At 48.4% G+C, this 14,217-nt stretch overlaps 1 protein-coding gene across 1 annotated transcript in view; it reads left to right on the top strand.

Annotated features, from left to right (window-relative positions):
- The first annotated feature begins 2,080 nt into the window (after positions 1-2,080).
- Positions 2,081-14,217, top strand: part of GPR143 (G protein-coupled receptor 143) — a 37,348-nt gene continuing 25,211 nt past the window's right edge. The window contains exons 1-3 of the mRNA XM_026478167.4: positions 2,081-2,441; positions 6,860-6,969; positions 7,849-7,943. Of these exons, the coding sequence (XP_026333952.1) occupies positions 2,174-2,441; positions 6,860-6,969; positions 7,849-7,943 (473 nt within the window). The 5' untranslated portion in view covers positions 2,081-2,173. The remainder of the gene's footprint in view (positions 2,442-6,859; positions 6,970-7,848; positions 7,944-14,217) is intronic.

Here is a 14,217-nt window from a genome sequence, read left to right as displayed (position 1 = left end):
TGATTTCATCTTGTCTTATTTTTCCCTCCCTTCCCCTATGTTCATCTCTTTTGTTTCTTGAATTTCACATATCAGTGAGATGATATAATTGTCTCTCTCTGATTGACTTATTTCGCTCGGCATAATACCCTCCAGTTCCATCCACTCAGTTTTATTTCTTAGACTAATTTCAAGTTCTTTCTGACAGTTAAAAAGTTTAGTCTCCTATCTGTCCTTCCTCAGGTTTGCTCTGAGGCCCATCTGTAGCATAATCATCTGAGCTGATGTGGCCTAGCACTCTTCACTTGTAATAATTTCCCTCCTGTTATTACTGACCCCCCTGGGAGCCTCAGCCTTGACTACTTGGCCCCTGAATCATCCAGAGACCTCAGGTTTGCACGTGGGAAGCGGAGAGGTGGGCTCTGTGCAGTTTGGGTGCAAAGCAGAGATTGAAACGCATAGCACTTGTGTATGGATTGGCCATGCAAACCCTGGGCATTAGGGCAAACGCATAGATGCCCCGTTGTCATTTTTATCTTTAAAGTGCATTTCGCACACTGTCCTCCAGAAGCTGTCTCTGCTTTCCAAGAGCAAAGGGAGGAGATCAATGGTCCAAAATAGATAGCAGGATTCATGCTTTCTAAGGGACTGACAAATGGACGTGTGGGGAGTACTCCTATGATGTTCTCTGCTATTTTTATAAGCAAGCATGTAATACCCAAGAGCAGTGAAGGTTTTGACAATGTCGGTCTGTTCCAGAATTCTATCAGAGCAGCTGCCCCTGCTAATGGACGTGCCAGGTCAGATCCTTTAGAAGTGCTGGCGTCCGCAGCCCTTTGTTCAAGTGTCTGCTTCCCATCTGGCAGTGCCGCCTCCTGTCTGCCTACCGTGAATTCCAACAGGGAAGCCCAGACCTGTGGTCCTCCAGGAAGAAGGCCTAGAGCTGAGCCCAAACTTTGCCTTGCTTAAAATCGCAAAGCTGGGGGTGCAAATGTAGATGAGCATCTGGGTGGGAGGGCATGTGTTTGCATTTAAGTGTTTTTCATAAGTGGGGGGAGGGAGGAACAGTGGGGATGCCTTCCCTTTGGTTGTTTGGAAAAAACCTGGAGAGGGGCCCATTTATTGGGGGCAGAGATTAAAGGGTAGCTGCTTGGGCTTTGCCAGTGGGCCTTTTAATTTATTAGATGATAAATCTGATAGGGTTTTGGGGGTTTATTTTAAATGAAGCTTTGGTTAGTAAAGCCGTAACCTGGGGCGGGGGGTTATTTTCAGCCTTGAAGAGTTTGTTTCTAAACTTCACCAGTATGCTTACTGTTTTCATTAGTGATTATGTAAATTTTTTAATTTATTTTTTTAAAGTAATCTCTACACCCAGCCTGGGGCTGGAACTCACAACCTGAGGTCCAGAGTCCCATGCTCCACGAACTGAGCCAGCCAGGCTCCCAGTGATGATATAGCTTTGAAACTTTTATGCATGTAGAAGAAAGCTTGATTTTCAATGCATAATGAAACACAAAAACAGTTAAGAAATCAGAATGAACTTGAATAACTTTTAAAAACCATAATTACTCTTGAAAGCTAATTTAGCATGCCAAAGCCTACATTGAAGCTGAGTAGAAACGGAACACTGAACAGAAAGGTGCAAAATGTCTGTGTGAACGTGTCTCGTTAGGCCAAGTGCCCCCGTCTTTGAGATTTGATTTTCAGCGAAAACCCTACCTCTGCGAGATTGGTTTCGCGGGGGCGAGGGGGCATGAAAAAGCGCTGTTTCAACACCTGTCTCCTCGGAGTTGATGGGCGTGTTCTGGTGCCTGTAACGCACCAGCATTAGGGATGTCGGGTCCCAAATAGGGAAGAGCTGGCAAATGAGGCATGTTTTTCTGGTTAGATCAGTTAAGGCGAGGTGGCAGTTTGGAGAAAGTGGAGAAAGTTGACCTGCCCGGCCACGGGCTCTTTCTCCTTCCCGCACCCCTCCTCCTCCTCCGAACCCAGCCTCACCCTCGTGAGACCTCGTGGCGTTTGCAGAGGGCGCACAGCCCCCCCCCCCCCCGAGAGCGGTGCCTTCTCCGCACGCGCGGGGTGGGGGGAGCGGCCCCTGGCACATGATCCCCCTGCTCCCGGCCGGCCCAGCACCTGACTCAGGCGGGCCGCCGGGGGTCTGGGCAGACCTGAGCCGCGTCCCCGAGCACGGCCCATGGCCTCCCCACGCCTCGGGACCTTCTGCTGCCCCACGCGGGACGCCGCCACACAGCTGGTGCTGAGCTTCCAGCCGCGGGCTTTCCACGCGCTGTGCCTGGGCAGCGGCGCCTGCAGTCTGGTGCTCGGCCTCCTGCAGCTGCTGCCCCGGCGCCGGCCCGCGGGCTCCGGGGCCCCCTCCACAGCCCCGCCGGCGTCGGCGCGCGCCCCGGCCTCCGTCCGCATCCTGCGCGCCGCCGCCGCCTGCGACCTGCTCGGCTGCTTGGGTAAGGCGCGGGGCCCGCGGGTTGGGACCTGCTCGGTGCCCGAGTGAGCGCGCGGGGCCCGCGGGTTGGGACCTGCTCCGTGCCCGGGTGAGCGCGCTCGGCCGGAAGGTTGGGACCTGCTCCGTGCCCGGGTGAGCGCGCTCGGCCTGCGGGTTGGGACCTGCTCCGTGCCCGGGTGAGCGCGCCCAGCCCGCGGGTTAGGACCCGCTCGGTGCCCAGGTGAGCGCTCTCCGCCCGCGCGTTGCTCGGTCCCAAAGTGAGGGAGCATGGCCTGCGGGTTTGGGTCGGGTGTTTGCATATTCGTAGCGTAGGGGACGAAGCCGGAGACGGCTCCCTAGGGACCGGACAGGACGTCCAGGGGACTTCGCAAAACAGGATAGGCAGTAAAAATCACGCCCGTGGGACATTTGTTGAAGGAAAAAAAACAAAAAAACAACAGTTTATAGTGTTTGTTATTGCAAACTTACTGAGGAAACTTTAGACAGGGCAGTTAAGCAAAACTCAGATATTCTAATGGATCCATAATTATTCTGCCAGTGAGAGACTAACAGTATTTTGTGTAGACACAGTCATTTCCAAAATGGTTTGGCAGAATCAGGAAGAAAATTTTATATATCCGTAATATATGTAAATGTATATGTTTTGTCAGGCTTGGGTTTTATACCACAGGTGGCCAAATCCTGCCTGCTGCCTCTTTCTGTAGCCCAAAAGTTTTTTTTGTTTGTTTGTTTAAAAGAAAAATATTTCCTGGCATATTAAATATTCCATGAAATTTAAATGTCGGTATCCTTCAGTACAGTATTATGGAAGCACAGCCAGGCCTTGCATTTGTGCATTATCTCCTGCTGAGATAAGGGCAGAGGGGGATGTCTGCAGAAACTTTGCCCCCCGCCCGGCACATTTTAGAGACCTCTAAGCTAGGTATTGCTGACCATTTTTTTAAGGTTTTATTTTGGAGAATTTCTAACATACACAAATCACACAGCCTGTATAATGAACCCCTGGACCCATGACCTCACTTTATCTATACTCCATCCTCTTATCAAACTCTCCACTGGATTAATTTGAAGCGAATCCCAGAATGTATATACTTTCATCCATACAGATCTCAGTATATAGCTCTAGAAGATAAGGTGTGAGTGTGTGTGTGTGTGTGTGTGTATCTATCTCACACTGGTAGTATTATCATCTTAAAATAATGAAAATCAATTTTAAGATTTTATTTATTTGACAGCATAAGCTGGGGGAGAGGAAGAGGGAGAAGCAGACTCCCTACCGAGGGGGCTTGACCGCAGGACCCTGAAATCATGACCTGAGCCGAAAGCAGCCCCTCAACCAACTGAGCCACCCAGGCGCCCTGAAAATCCGTTCTTTAATGTCACTGCTGTATGTTCAGTTGTCTCGTAAATGCTGTTTTACAGTTGGTTTGTCTGAATCGGGATCCAGGTACAGCCCGCACTTGGCAGGTGGCTGACAGGTGCTAATCATTTTGGAATTGTATTTCTCAGTAATTTTGCTTTCGAAGCAAGGGCTGCTGATGGTGTTGGAGCTGGGCCCTGAGGGGATGGCAGCAGCTCACACCCCACCTTGAGCAGATCGCGGTACAGGTGACTGTATCTCAGGGCCCCGTTCGCCCATGTGCTCTTGGGCCTGGAGACCCTCAAAGACCTTGACTTCCAGTAAATGCTGTGGAACCTCTAGTCACTTTCTCAGACCTCAGGAGTCAGACAGGAAGCAGTACTTCCTTTCTATTAGGCATAAAATCATCTTGGTGCTGGTTAATTAAATCAGAAACTGGTTTTCTGGGGCACCTGGGTGGCTCAGTCGTTAAGCGTCTGCCTTCGGCTCAGGGCGTGATTCCCGAGTCCTGGGATTGAGCCCCGCATCGGGCTCCCTGCTCGGTGGGAGCCTGCTTCTTCCTCTCCTACTCCCCCTGCTTGTGTTCCCCCTCTCACTGGCTGTCTCTCTCTCTCTGTCAAATAAATAAATAAAAACGTTAAAAAAAAAAAAAAAAAAAAGAAAAGAAACTGGTTTTCTTCCTGATTCTGCTAAAACATTTTGGGAAAGCATGGTTTGTTTGTTTTTTAAGTTTATTTACACAATCTCTATACCCCATGTGGGGCTCGAACCCACAACCCCAAGATAAGAGTCGCACACTCTTCCGACTGAGCCACCCAGGCACACCTGGAAAAGCATCTTAATAGCAATGTACTTTCTGTAACTTGGATATCTGGAAATAAAGATGCACCCACATATCTTTTGAGGATCAGTGGAATAATATTTGTATATTCTCTTTTGGAAGGGAGATGCATGATGTTAAATGAGCAGAGGCAGAATTAAGGGAAGGCCTGGTGACTGACACTTCACTGAAAAATAATAGCTAAGATGCCTACCTCGTAGGGCAGAGGTTTTTTTCAGTTTTATTGAGATGTAATTGATGTACAGCCCAGTAAAAATTTAAGATCTACAGCGTAATGACTTAGCATGCACATCTTGTGAATTGACTTTTGTCAGCTCATATCAATACAAAAATAAGGAGGACATTTATTGAGCTCAGAGGAGTGCTAGATGCTGAAAGTGATAAAGCATTCTACAGAAGGGAAGCCTTATTTTTATGAGCAGTGCTTGATAAAGAGAAGATCTAAAGTTTTTTAGTGTCCATAATTCCTCTTTAGTGGTATGTTGCATAATATAAATTTGGTATCGTATTACATAATGTATGTTTGTAGTATATCACACACTATATAGAGTATATTTTTTATAAGATTTTATTTATTTGAGGGGCGCCTGGGTGGCATAGCGGTTAAGCGGCTGCCTTCGGCTCAGGGCGTGATCCCGGCGTGATCCTGGCGTTGTGGGATCGAGCCCCACATCAGGCTCCTCCGCTAGGAGCCTGCTTCTTCCTCTCCCACTCCCCGTGCTTGTGTTCCCTCTCTCGCTGGCTGTCTCTATCTCTGTCAAATAAATAAATAAAATCTTAAAAAAAAAAAAAGATTTTATTTATTTGAGAGAGAGAGAGAGAGAGAGCACATAAGCAAGGGGGAGGGGCAGAGGGAGAGGGAGTAGCAGGCTTCCCCTGAGCAGGGAGCCCAATGTGGGGCTCGATCCCAGGACCCCGGGATCATGACCTGAGCTGAAGGCAGACACTCAACCGACTGAGCCACCCAGCGGCCCCGGTATTGGGTGATGTATTATGCAGTATGTATCTGGAGGTAGAGTATGCAGTGTGAGTTCGGTGGTGTATTACGGTGTCTAGTAGTGTATTATGCGTTGTATATTTAAGAGTGTGTTACACGCTATCAGTGGACATGAGTACGTAGTGTATAACTTTGTACTGTTGACAGTTACCCTTTAGTACCGTTTTACAAAGCATATGTTTAGACAAAGCATATCACATTACCTAACAAGCGGGCTTCATCTGTACCTTAAGGGTGTAGACTGTTTTGAGGAGAATTAGATATTTGAGTGTAGTAGCAAAGAAAACTTATAAATAATAAATGTCAACAGCAAATTGCCTAGAGCCAATTTATGAAAATCTTAAATGCGTTTTTTCAGAGAATGAAAGTCTTTTTACATTTCAGAATCGTGCATTTTCAATCTGTGTGTGTGTGTGAGGAATAGTTAATATGGACATTAAAAACACAGCCAAGAAATACAGGTTGTTATTCACATAACCGCTTCTTCATATTGAGTAAACAACCAACGCATTAGGGATAGGACTGTGCCTAGTGATGATTTAAGTTGAGATCAAAGTGCCTGGGCTTGCTTTGTGACCGAAATAATTTCCCCTTGGATCTCATTTGTTTCTCTTTCTCTGCACACACCCGTGTGTGTGTTTCTTTCCTCCGTCATTTCTTTCTCCGTCCCTTCCTGGCTATTTATCCATCCGTCCATCTACTTACCATTCTTAGCCCCAAGTCCGCTTTAAATGTGAGTTAGGTCCATCACAAAGCGTGGTAGTTCACGCTTAGCCTCGGTTTTGCTTTCTGCGGGTTTAGCTCCCCCTGGTGCACTGTGGTCTGGAAACAGGGGCTCCTCCTTCCCGGGTGCTGGCCGAGGGTTAGTAGTTGCCTCACATTACATCACGGTGCCCGCGTCCTTCGCCGCACGTCCTCTCCTCACCCAAGCACCTCATCCTCTCACATCATCATGAGAAAAGTGAGGCGAGTACCGTAAGATGTTTGGAGAAAAGCCACATTCACGTACCTTCCATGACCCTCTCTTGTTATAACTGTTCTATTTTATTGTTAGTTGTTCATCTCTTACTGTGCCTAATTTATAAACTAAGCTTTGTCATAGGAACGCATGTAATGGAAAAAACATATATTGGATTCAGTACAATCCGCAGTTTCAACATCCACTGGGGGTCTTGGAATGCGTCGCCCAAGGGATGACTGTACCACCTGATTCCCTCTTAGGTATCGTATTCCGGTCTGTGGTGTGGCTAGGATTCCCAGAGTTCGTTGAAAACCCCTCCAGTGTGAATGGGACAGACATTTGGCCTGCTGCGTACTGCGTGGGGAGTGCGGTAAGTACACCTTCTTTCTGTTCACCTCTTCTCCCCCGCCCTCCTCTCAGGCTGAGGTCCTCAACAGTCCTCAAAGCGTGGTCTCAACCCACTGGCCTTTGTTAGAATGCAAATTCTCAGAGCCTACTGATCAAGAACCTTGGGGTGGGGGCCATCTGCAATGTAACAGACCGTCTGGGGGCTCCCGACTCCCCCCGAGGTTTCAGAACCATTGCCGTAGTGTGGCTTGTCTCTGCCCCACTTCTAAGCACACATAGACCACCCTTACCGTAGATTGCGCTGCAGGTGAAGCCAGCTGGCCAAAAACAAAAAGGAGAAAGTTACTGATTGATTGGATGTATTCTGCTTCATGAAACGGGCATTGAAATAGACGTATCTATCCTGCCCCGTGCACCGCACTGTCGCCGAAGTCTGCGCTTCTCTCCCTTCTGCCCGCATTGCTTTCCAGCGGCAGGCAGTGGACCAGCGGCCTCAGCCCACCCCAGGAGGCACACCAGTCTCGTGCTGCCCCTTTCTGGGAAGCCCTTTCCTGTCCATCCTCCTTCATTCTCAACAAAGAGCGGCTCCTTGGCAGGCGCTGTGAGCCCTCACACCCGTGTAGGCCTCCCATCTGAGGCCTTCCTCTTCCATGCCTGTGAGTGTGCGGAAGGCAGGGCTGGCTGGTCAGCCCCGCCCAGCAGACGGAGCACAAAGGGACGCCGCGCCCTGGGCCGCATCCCACCTTTGCGTTCCCAGACCGTCCACGCGTCTCCGGACGGCTTTCATGTCCTGCTTCCTGACGTCAGAGGAAGGAGGAGGCACCTGCCAGCTCGTTTCATGGCTGGGGCAGTCTGGTGCCTGTTTCCAGGAGCTCTGATGCCAGGCTCTTCCTGATTACAGATGTGGACCCAGCTGTTGTACAGCGCCTGCTTCTGGTGGCTGTTTTGCTATGCGGTGGACGCCTATCTGGTGATCCGGAGATCGGCGGGACACAGGTATTCACAGGGAGCAAGAAGAGCTCTCTGCCCAGGTCCTGTCGTGTGAGGACAGGTCAGGGGTATCCCCGAGGGCTCCAAGGTATTTTTCAGTATGGCACACACAGAATGTTGGCTGGCCCCTCTTCGAGAAACCTCTCTGGCAGCTCATTTTTAAAAAAGGCTGAAGGCAGATTCAGAATGATGTTTAGACCATGATAAGTCATCCGTAAATTACATATTTGCATTTTGGACACATACTAAAAAAGAATTCACATGAATATAGACAATTTTTGACGACCTAAAGGTTTGAGGAAAAGAGTCTTAGAAGTGTGCATTGACATGTTATGCCAAATATGGAACCAAGCACGAGCTGTGGGGGTCTGCCCGGGGAGAAATGACCCGGTGGGTACAGCCCGTGTGTTTGTCACCAGCTGTGTGACTGTCAGCAAGCTGCTTAACCCTTCTAGACTTCTGCCGTCCCGGCTGTAAAATAGTACCCCTCGTCAGGTCCCGGGAGAGTCCATGTGATGCTGTGCGTAAATGGTTGAGATCCGTGCCTAGCACGTAGTAGGCTCTCAGGAACTGTGCGCTGGGATTGTAGCTGGCATGTGCGTCTGTGTTAGGGGAACAGAAACACAGAGGACCTAAGTGACCAAGGGAAGCCGCATGGCAGGGTGGGGTGAGTGCCCGGGTCCCCTGACTCCTGGTCCAGGAAGCATGTGTCACCCACTTTCCAATGGAGCCCTTGTGTGCTTACTTTTTTTTTTTTTTTAAACGGTTTTGTACAGTTCACCCATTTAAGTATATAAGATTCATTGTTTTTTAGTATAGTTACAAAATCACGGAGCCCTCACACCAACTAGTTTAAGGACAAAATCACCACCTCCTCCCAAACCTCTTTACCAGTGATTAATTCCTGCCCCCCGCCACCCAGGCCCCTGGCAACTACCGGTCTGTTTTCTGTCTCCAGGTTTGCCTACTCCGGGCATTGTCTGTAAGTGGAGTCGTTCAGCACGTGACCTTTTATGTCTGGCTTCTTACACTTAGCAGGACATTTTCCAGCGTTCCCCGTGTAGTGGCAGCATCAGCAGCTCCTCCCTGGGCGCTTCTGATACTGTTCCGCTGTATGGATGCACTGCATTTTGTTTTCTTTAATTTTAAGAGACAGAGCACGTGAGCAGGGGAGTGGGGCGGTGGAGGGGGGGAGAGGGAGGGAGAGAGAGAAGCTCAAGTGGACTCCATACTCAGCACAGAACTGACATATGAGGCTCAATCTCACGACCCTGAGATTATGACTTGAGCTGAAATCACGAGTTAAATGCTTAACCAACTGAGCCACACAGGTGCCCCCGGATGTGCTAAATTTGAACTCTCTCTCTCTCTCTATATATATATATATTTAAGGTTTTATTTATTCATTTGATGCAGAGAGAGAGAGATCATTTGACAGCAGCAAAAGGAGAGCAAGAAGAGAAGCAGACCCCCCGCTGATCAGGGAGACCCACAGAGGGCTGCATCCCAGGACTGTGGGACCATGACCTGAGCCGAAAGCAGACACTTAACTTACTGAGCCACCCAGGCGCCCCTTACATAGATTTTTTTAAAGATTTTATTTTAAAGATTTACTTCTTTATTTGAGAGAATGTACTTTCAAGTGGGGGGGGGGGACTAGCAGAGGGAGAGAATCTCTCCACGGGGCTCAGAGTTGGCCTTGGGGCTCCACGTGGAGTGTGATCACAGTGGGGGGGCTAGCAGAGGGAGAGAATCTCTCCACAGAGCTCAGAGTTGGCCTTGGGGCTCCACGTGGGGTTGATCACAGTGCGGGGCGGCTAGCAGAGGGAGAGAATCCACGGAGCTCAGAGTTGGCCTTGGGGCTCCACGTGGAGTGTGATCACAGGACCCATGAGATCATGACCTGATCCGAAACCAAGAGTCGGATGCTTTTTTTTTTTTTTTTTTTTAAGGTTTTATTTATATGACACAGCAATAGCCAGTGAGAGAGGAACACAAGCAGGGGGAGTGGGAGAGGAAGAAGCAGCTCCCAGCAGAGGAGCCTGACATGGGGCTCGATCCCAGAACGCGGGGATCACGCCCTGAGCCAAAGGCAGATGCTTAACGACTGAGCCACCCAGGCGCCCCAAGAGTCGGATGCTTAACCAACTGAGCCACCCAGGCGCCCCTAAGGTGCCTTTTTCCAAAAGGTATTTGCGGTATCTCACCAAAAAATACTTGAAGAATCATCATCCACGTGAGTGGTTGCGTGTAGTTGCTAACAGCAAAGAAGTTTGTGAATTACGTTATTTCCAGATTAACCAGGATGAGGAAGATGAGGCTTGAAACTCATTTATCTGGAGTATTTTGTATGAGTTCTTGAATAAAACTTAGGAACCAAAAAAAAAAAAAAAAGTTTGAATACTTTAATTTAGGTCTGTGATCCATTTTAAAGATTTTCTCTTTAACTCATCTCCACACCCAGTGTGGGACTTGAACTTACAACCCTGAGATCAAGAGTCACATGCTCTACCAACTAAGCCCGCCAGGTGCTGGTCCGTTTTATTTATCTGTAAGATTTTATTTATTTATGGGGCACCTGGGTGGCTCAGTCAGTTAAGTGTCTGCCTTCAGCTCAGGTCATGATCCCGGGGTCCTGGGATTGAGCCCCACATTGGGCTCGTAGCTCAGCAGGGAGTCCGCTTCTCCCTTTCCTTTCTTTTTTTTTTTTTTTTTAAAGATTTTATTTATTTATTTGACAGAGAGGCAGCCAGCGAGAGAGGGAACACAAGCAGGGGGAGTGGGAGAGGAAGAAGCAGGCTCCCAGCAGAGGAGCCTGATGCAGGACTCGATCCCAGGACTCTGGGATCACACCCTGGGCCGAAGGCAGATGCTTAACCACTGAGGCACCCAGGCGCCCTGCTTCTCCCTTTCCAACTCCCCCTGCTTGTGCTCACTCTCTCTGTCAAATAAATAAATCTTAAAAAAAAAAAAAATTTTTTTTTAAATTATTTTGTTGGGGTAGGGGGACAGGCAGAGGGAGAGAGAAAATCTCAAGCAGACTCCGTACTGAGCATGGAGCCCAGCTTGGGGCTTCATCTCATGACCCTTAGATCGAGGGTCCCAAACCAGGAGTTGGATGCTTAACTGACGGAGCCACGCAGGTGCCCCAGTGATCCATTTTAAATTAATTTCTGTGTGTAGGTGAGGAAAAGGTTGATGTTTATTCTTTTTCACGTGAATGTCCAGTTGTCCCAGCACCATTTGTTGAATAAATTCACTTTTTAAATTATTTTTTAAAAATTTTTTATGTTTTTAAAAGATTTTATTTATTTGAGAGAGAGAAATGGAGAACAAGCCAGGAGAATGACAGAGGCAGACGGAGAAGCAGGCTCCCTGCTTGATGTGGGACCCCTGAAGATTTTAGTTTTAAGTAATCTCTATACCCAATGTGGGGCTTGAACTTACAACTCTGAGATCACTAATTGTGTGCTCCACCTGCTGAACCAGCCAGCCGCCCGAATAAATTTACTTTTAACGCCAGTATCGGTAAACAAAGATCACATTCAGGCCGTAGAATACGGGGGGCAACCTTAGTAGTTCCTTGCTCTGACATCGTTGGTAGGCGACTCCTGGGTGGGTCAGTCAATTAAGTGTCTGCCTTCAGTACAGGTCACGATATCAGAGTCCCGGGGTCGAGTCCCGCGTTGGGCTCCCTGCACAGCGGTGAGCCTGCTTCTCCCCCTTGCTCTGCAGCTCCCCCTGCTTGTGCTCTCTTGCTCTCTCTGTCAAGTAAATAAAACCTTTAAAAATGAAAGAATGAAATCATTGGTATTCCTCATGTGTCCTCATCATTAACTTTGGTCTCTCTGGCCTGAAGTTTAGTGTGTTTTTTTGTGCTTGTTCCTTCCACCTTTTTACTTTAGCTCCTAAATTTTTATACATCCGTATAGAACTATATATTCTTGGTTTTGAAAATTCTCTAGGGAAGGTGGTGAGGGTCAGAGGCAGCCAACCAGGTATATCAGTGAGGATTAGCTTTGGCTCCATAAAATTCATTAAATATTAGTGACTTATTAAGATAATTTTTCTTCCATGCTAAAAGAGGCCAGAGGTAGAGAATCCAGTGCCCTTAGACATCAGGGACCCAAGCTCCTTCTATCTTCTTGCTCCATTTTCCATTGTGTGACTTCCAACTTCAGGGTGTCATGACCCAATATAGCTGCTGGAGCTCTAGCCATCACATCTTTTTTTTTTTTTTTTTAATGATTTTTTATTATATTATGTTAGTCACCATACAGTACATCCCCGGTTTCCGATGTAAGGCTCGATGATTCATTAGTTGTGTATAACACCCAGTGCACCATGCAATACGTGCCCTCCTTACTACCCATCACCGGTCTATCCCATTCCCCCACCCCCCTCCCCTCTGAGGTCCTCACTTTGTTTCTCAGAGTCCATAGTCTCTCATGTTTCATTCCCCCTTCTGATTACCCCCCCTTTCTTTATCCCTTTCTTCCCCTACCGATCATCCTAGTTCTTATGTTCCATAGATGAGAGAAATCATATGATAGTTGTCTTTCTCTGCTTGACTTATTTCACTTAGCATTATCTCCTCCAGTGCCGTCCATGTTGTAGCAAATGTTGAGAACTCGTTCTTTCTGATAGCTGAGTAATATTCCCTTGTATATATGGACCACAACTTCTTAATCCAGTCATCTGTTGAAGGGCATCTCGGCTCCTTCCACGATTTAGCTATTGTGGACATTGCTGCTATGAACATTGGGGTGCATATGGCCCTTCTCTTCACTACGTCTGTATCTTTGGGGTAAATACCCAGTAGTGGAATGGCTGGATCATAGGGTAGCTCAATTTTTAACTTTTTAAGGGACCTCCACACTGTTTTCCAGAGTGGCTGTACCAACTTGCATTCCCACCAACAATGTAGGATGGATCCCCTTTCTCCACATCCTCTCCAACAATTGTTGTTTCTTGCCTTGTCTATTTTTGCCATTCTAACTGGCGTAAGGTGGTATCTCAGTGTGGTTTTGATTTGAATTTCCTTGATTCTAGCCATCACATCTGCATCCAGGCAGCAGGTGGTAGGAAGGGGGCAATGCATAAGGGTCTATTTTCTCCTGAGCCACCTCCCTTTAAGCACCCTCCCTGGAGATTTTATGCAACAATTCCACTTTTGTATTATTCGCCAGAATTTAGTTGCATGGCCACTTAAAGGGAGGTTGGAAGTATAGTTTGTTAGCCAAGCATACTGCTGTTTGGCATGACATCACATTATGTTACTAAGGAAAAAGGGAAAATGGCTTTGGGTAGTCAAAACTAGCTGCAGTGAGAGGTCTTGGACCTGGAAGCCCAGTGCAAGTGTGTGTTCCTGATTCCTTTCTCACTCAATTTTGGACACACTAGAGGTCTCACAGACAGCCAGTTGTGGAGATAAGAGGAGCCTTGGAGCACCAAAAGGAAGCTGCAAGAAGAGTATGCCTCTTGCTGTCACAAGAGTGTGCATTGCTTCACCCCTACCCGTGGACGACTGTGGTCAGATGGGGCAGCCTGAGAGCTTTCTGGATGGAGAAGACAGAGCCCTTGGAAGCCGGGGCAGGCAATCCGGAAGCCCTCCTCATGCCCAGAAGCATGTTTGGAATGCATTTTGGAGCACAGAGTAAGGATAGGCAGGATGCAGAGGGCATGCAGAGATTAGAGGATGCTGGCAGAGCATGGCTTCCGAGCACCTGCCAATCAAGCCGGAGGCAAAGGTCCCAAGATGTGAAATGTCCAGATGCCCTCCTAAGGACAAGAGCAAGGGCAGGGGGCCAGCATTAGGAAGACCTTTGAGAGTGAAGTGGGCTCTCCCATCAGAAAGGAGTAGGGCTGGGGAGCGTGGGTGGCTCAGTTGGTGAAGCCTCCAACTCTTGGTTTCAGCTCAGGTCCTGCTGTCAGTCAGGGTCATGGGATCGAGCCCTGTGTTGGGCTCAGTGAGGAGTCTGATTGGGTGTCTCTCTCCCTTTTCCTCCGCTCCTCCCCCACACTGCTCGCTTGTGTGCTTGCTGGCTCTCTCTCAAATAAATAAACCTTAAACAGAAAGGAGTAGGGAGCACAACAGAGAAATAAGACGATGCTCTGGCTCCACAGAGACCCAGCCCCTACCTAGTTCCTGGCAGAAGCCGTGCTTCCTGGTGGGAGGGCGCCTGGGGCCAGCACAGGGGGCTTGGAGCGCCTTGCTTGCAGGCTTGCTCCCAGGGCTGAGGGCACTTCATTCTGCAGGTGACAGTGAAGAGACGAGCTT

The sequence above is a fragment of the Ursus arctos genome, chromosome X (assembly GCF_023065955.2).
Source record: "Ursus arctos isolate Adak ecotype North America chromosome X, UrsArc2.0, whole genome shotgun sequence".
Classification (NCBI taxonomy): Eukaryota; Metazoa; Chordata; class Mammalia; order Carnivora; family Ursidae; genus Ursus; species Ursus arctos.
Note: the sequence above shows the minus strand (reverse complement) of the source record. Positions and strands in the feature narration are given on the sequence as shown.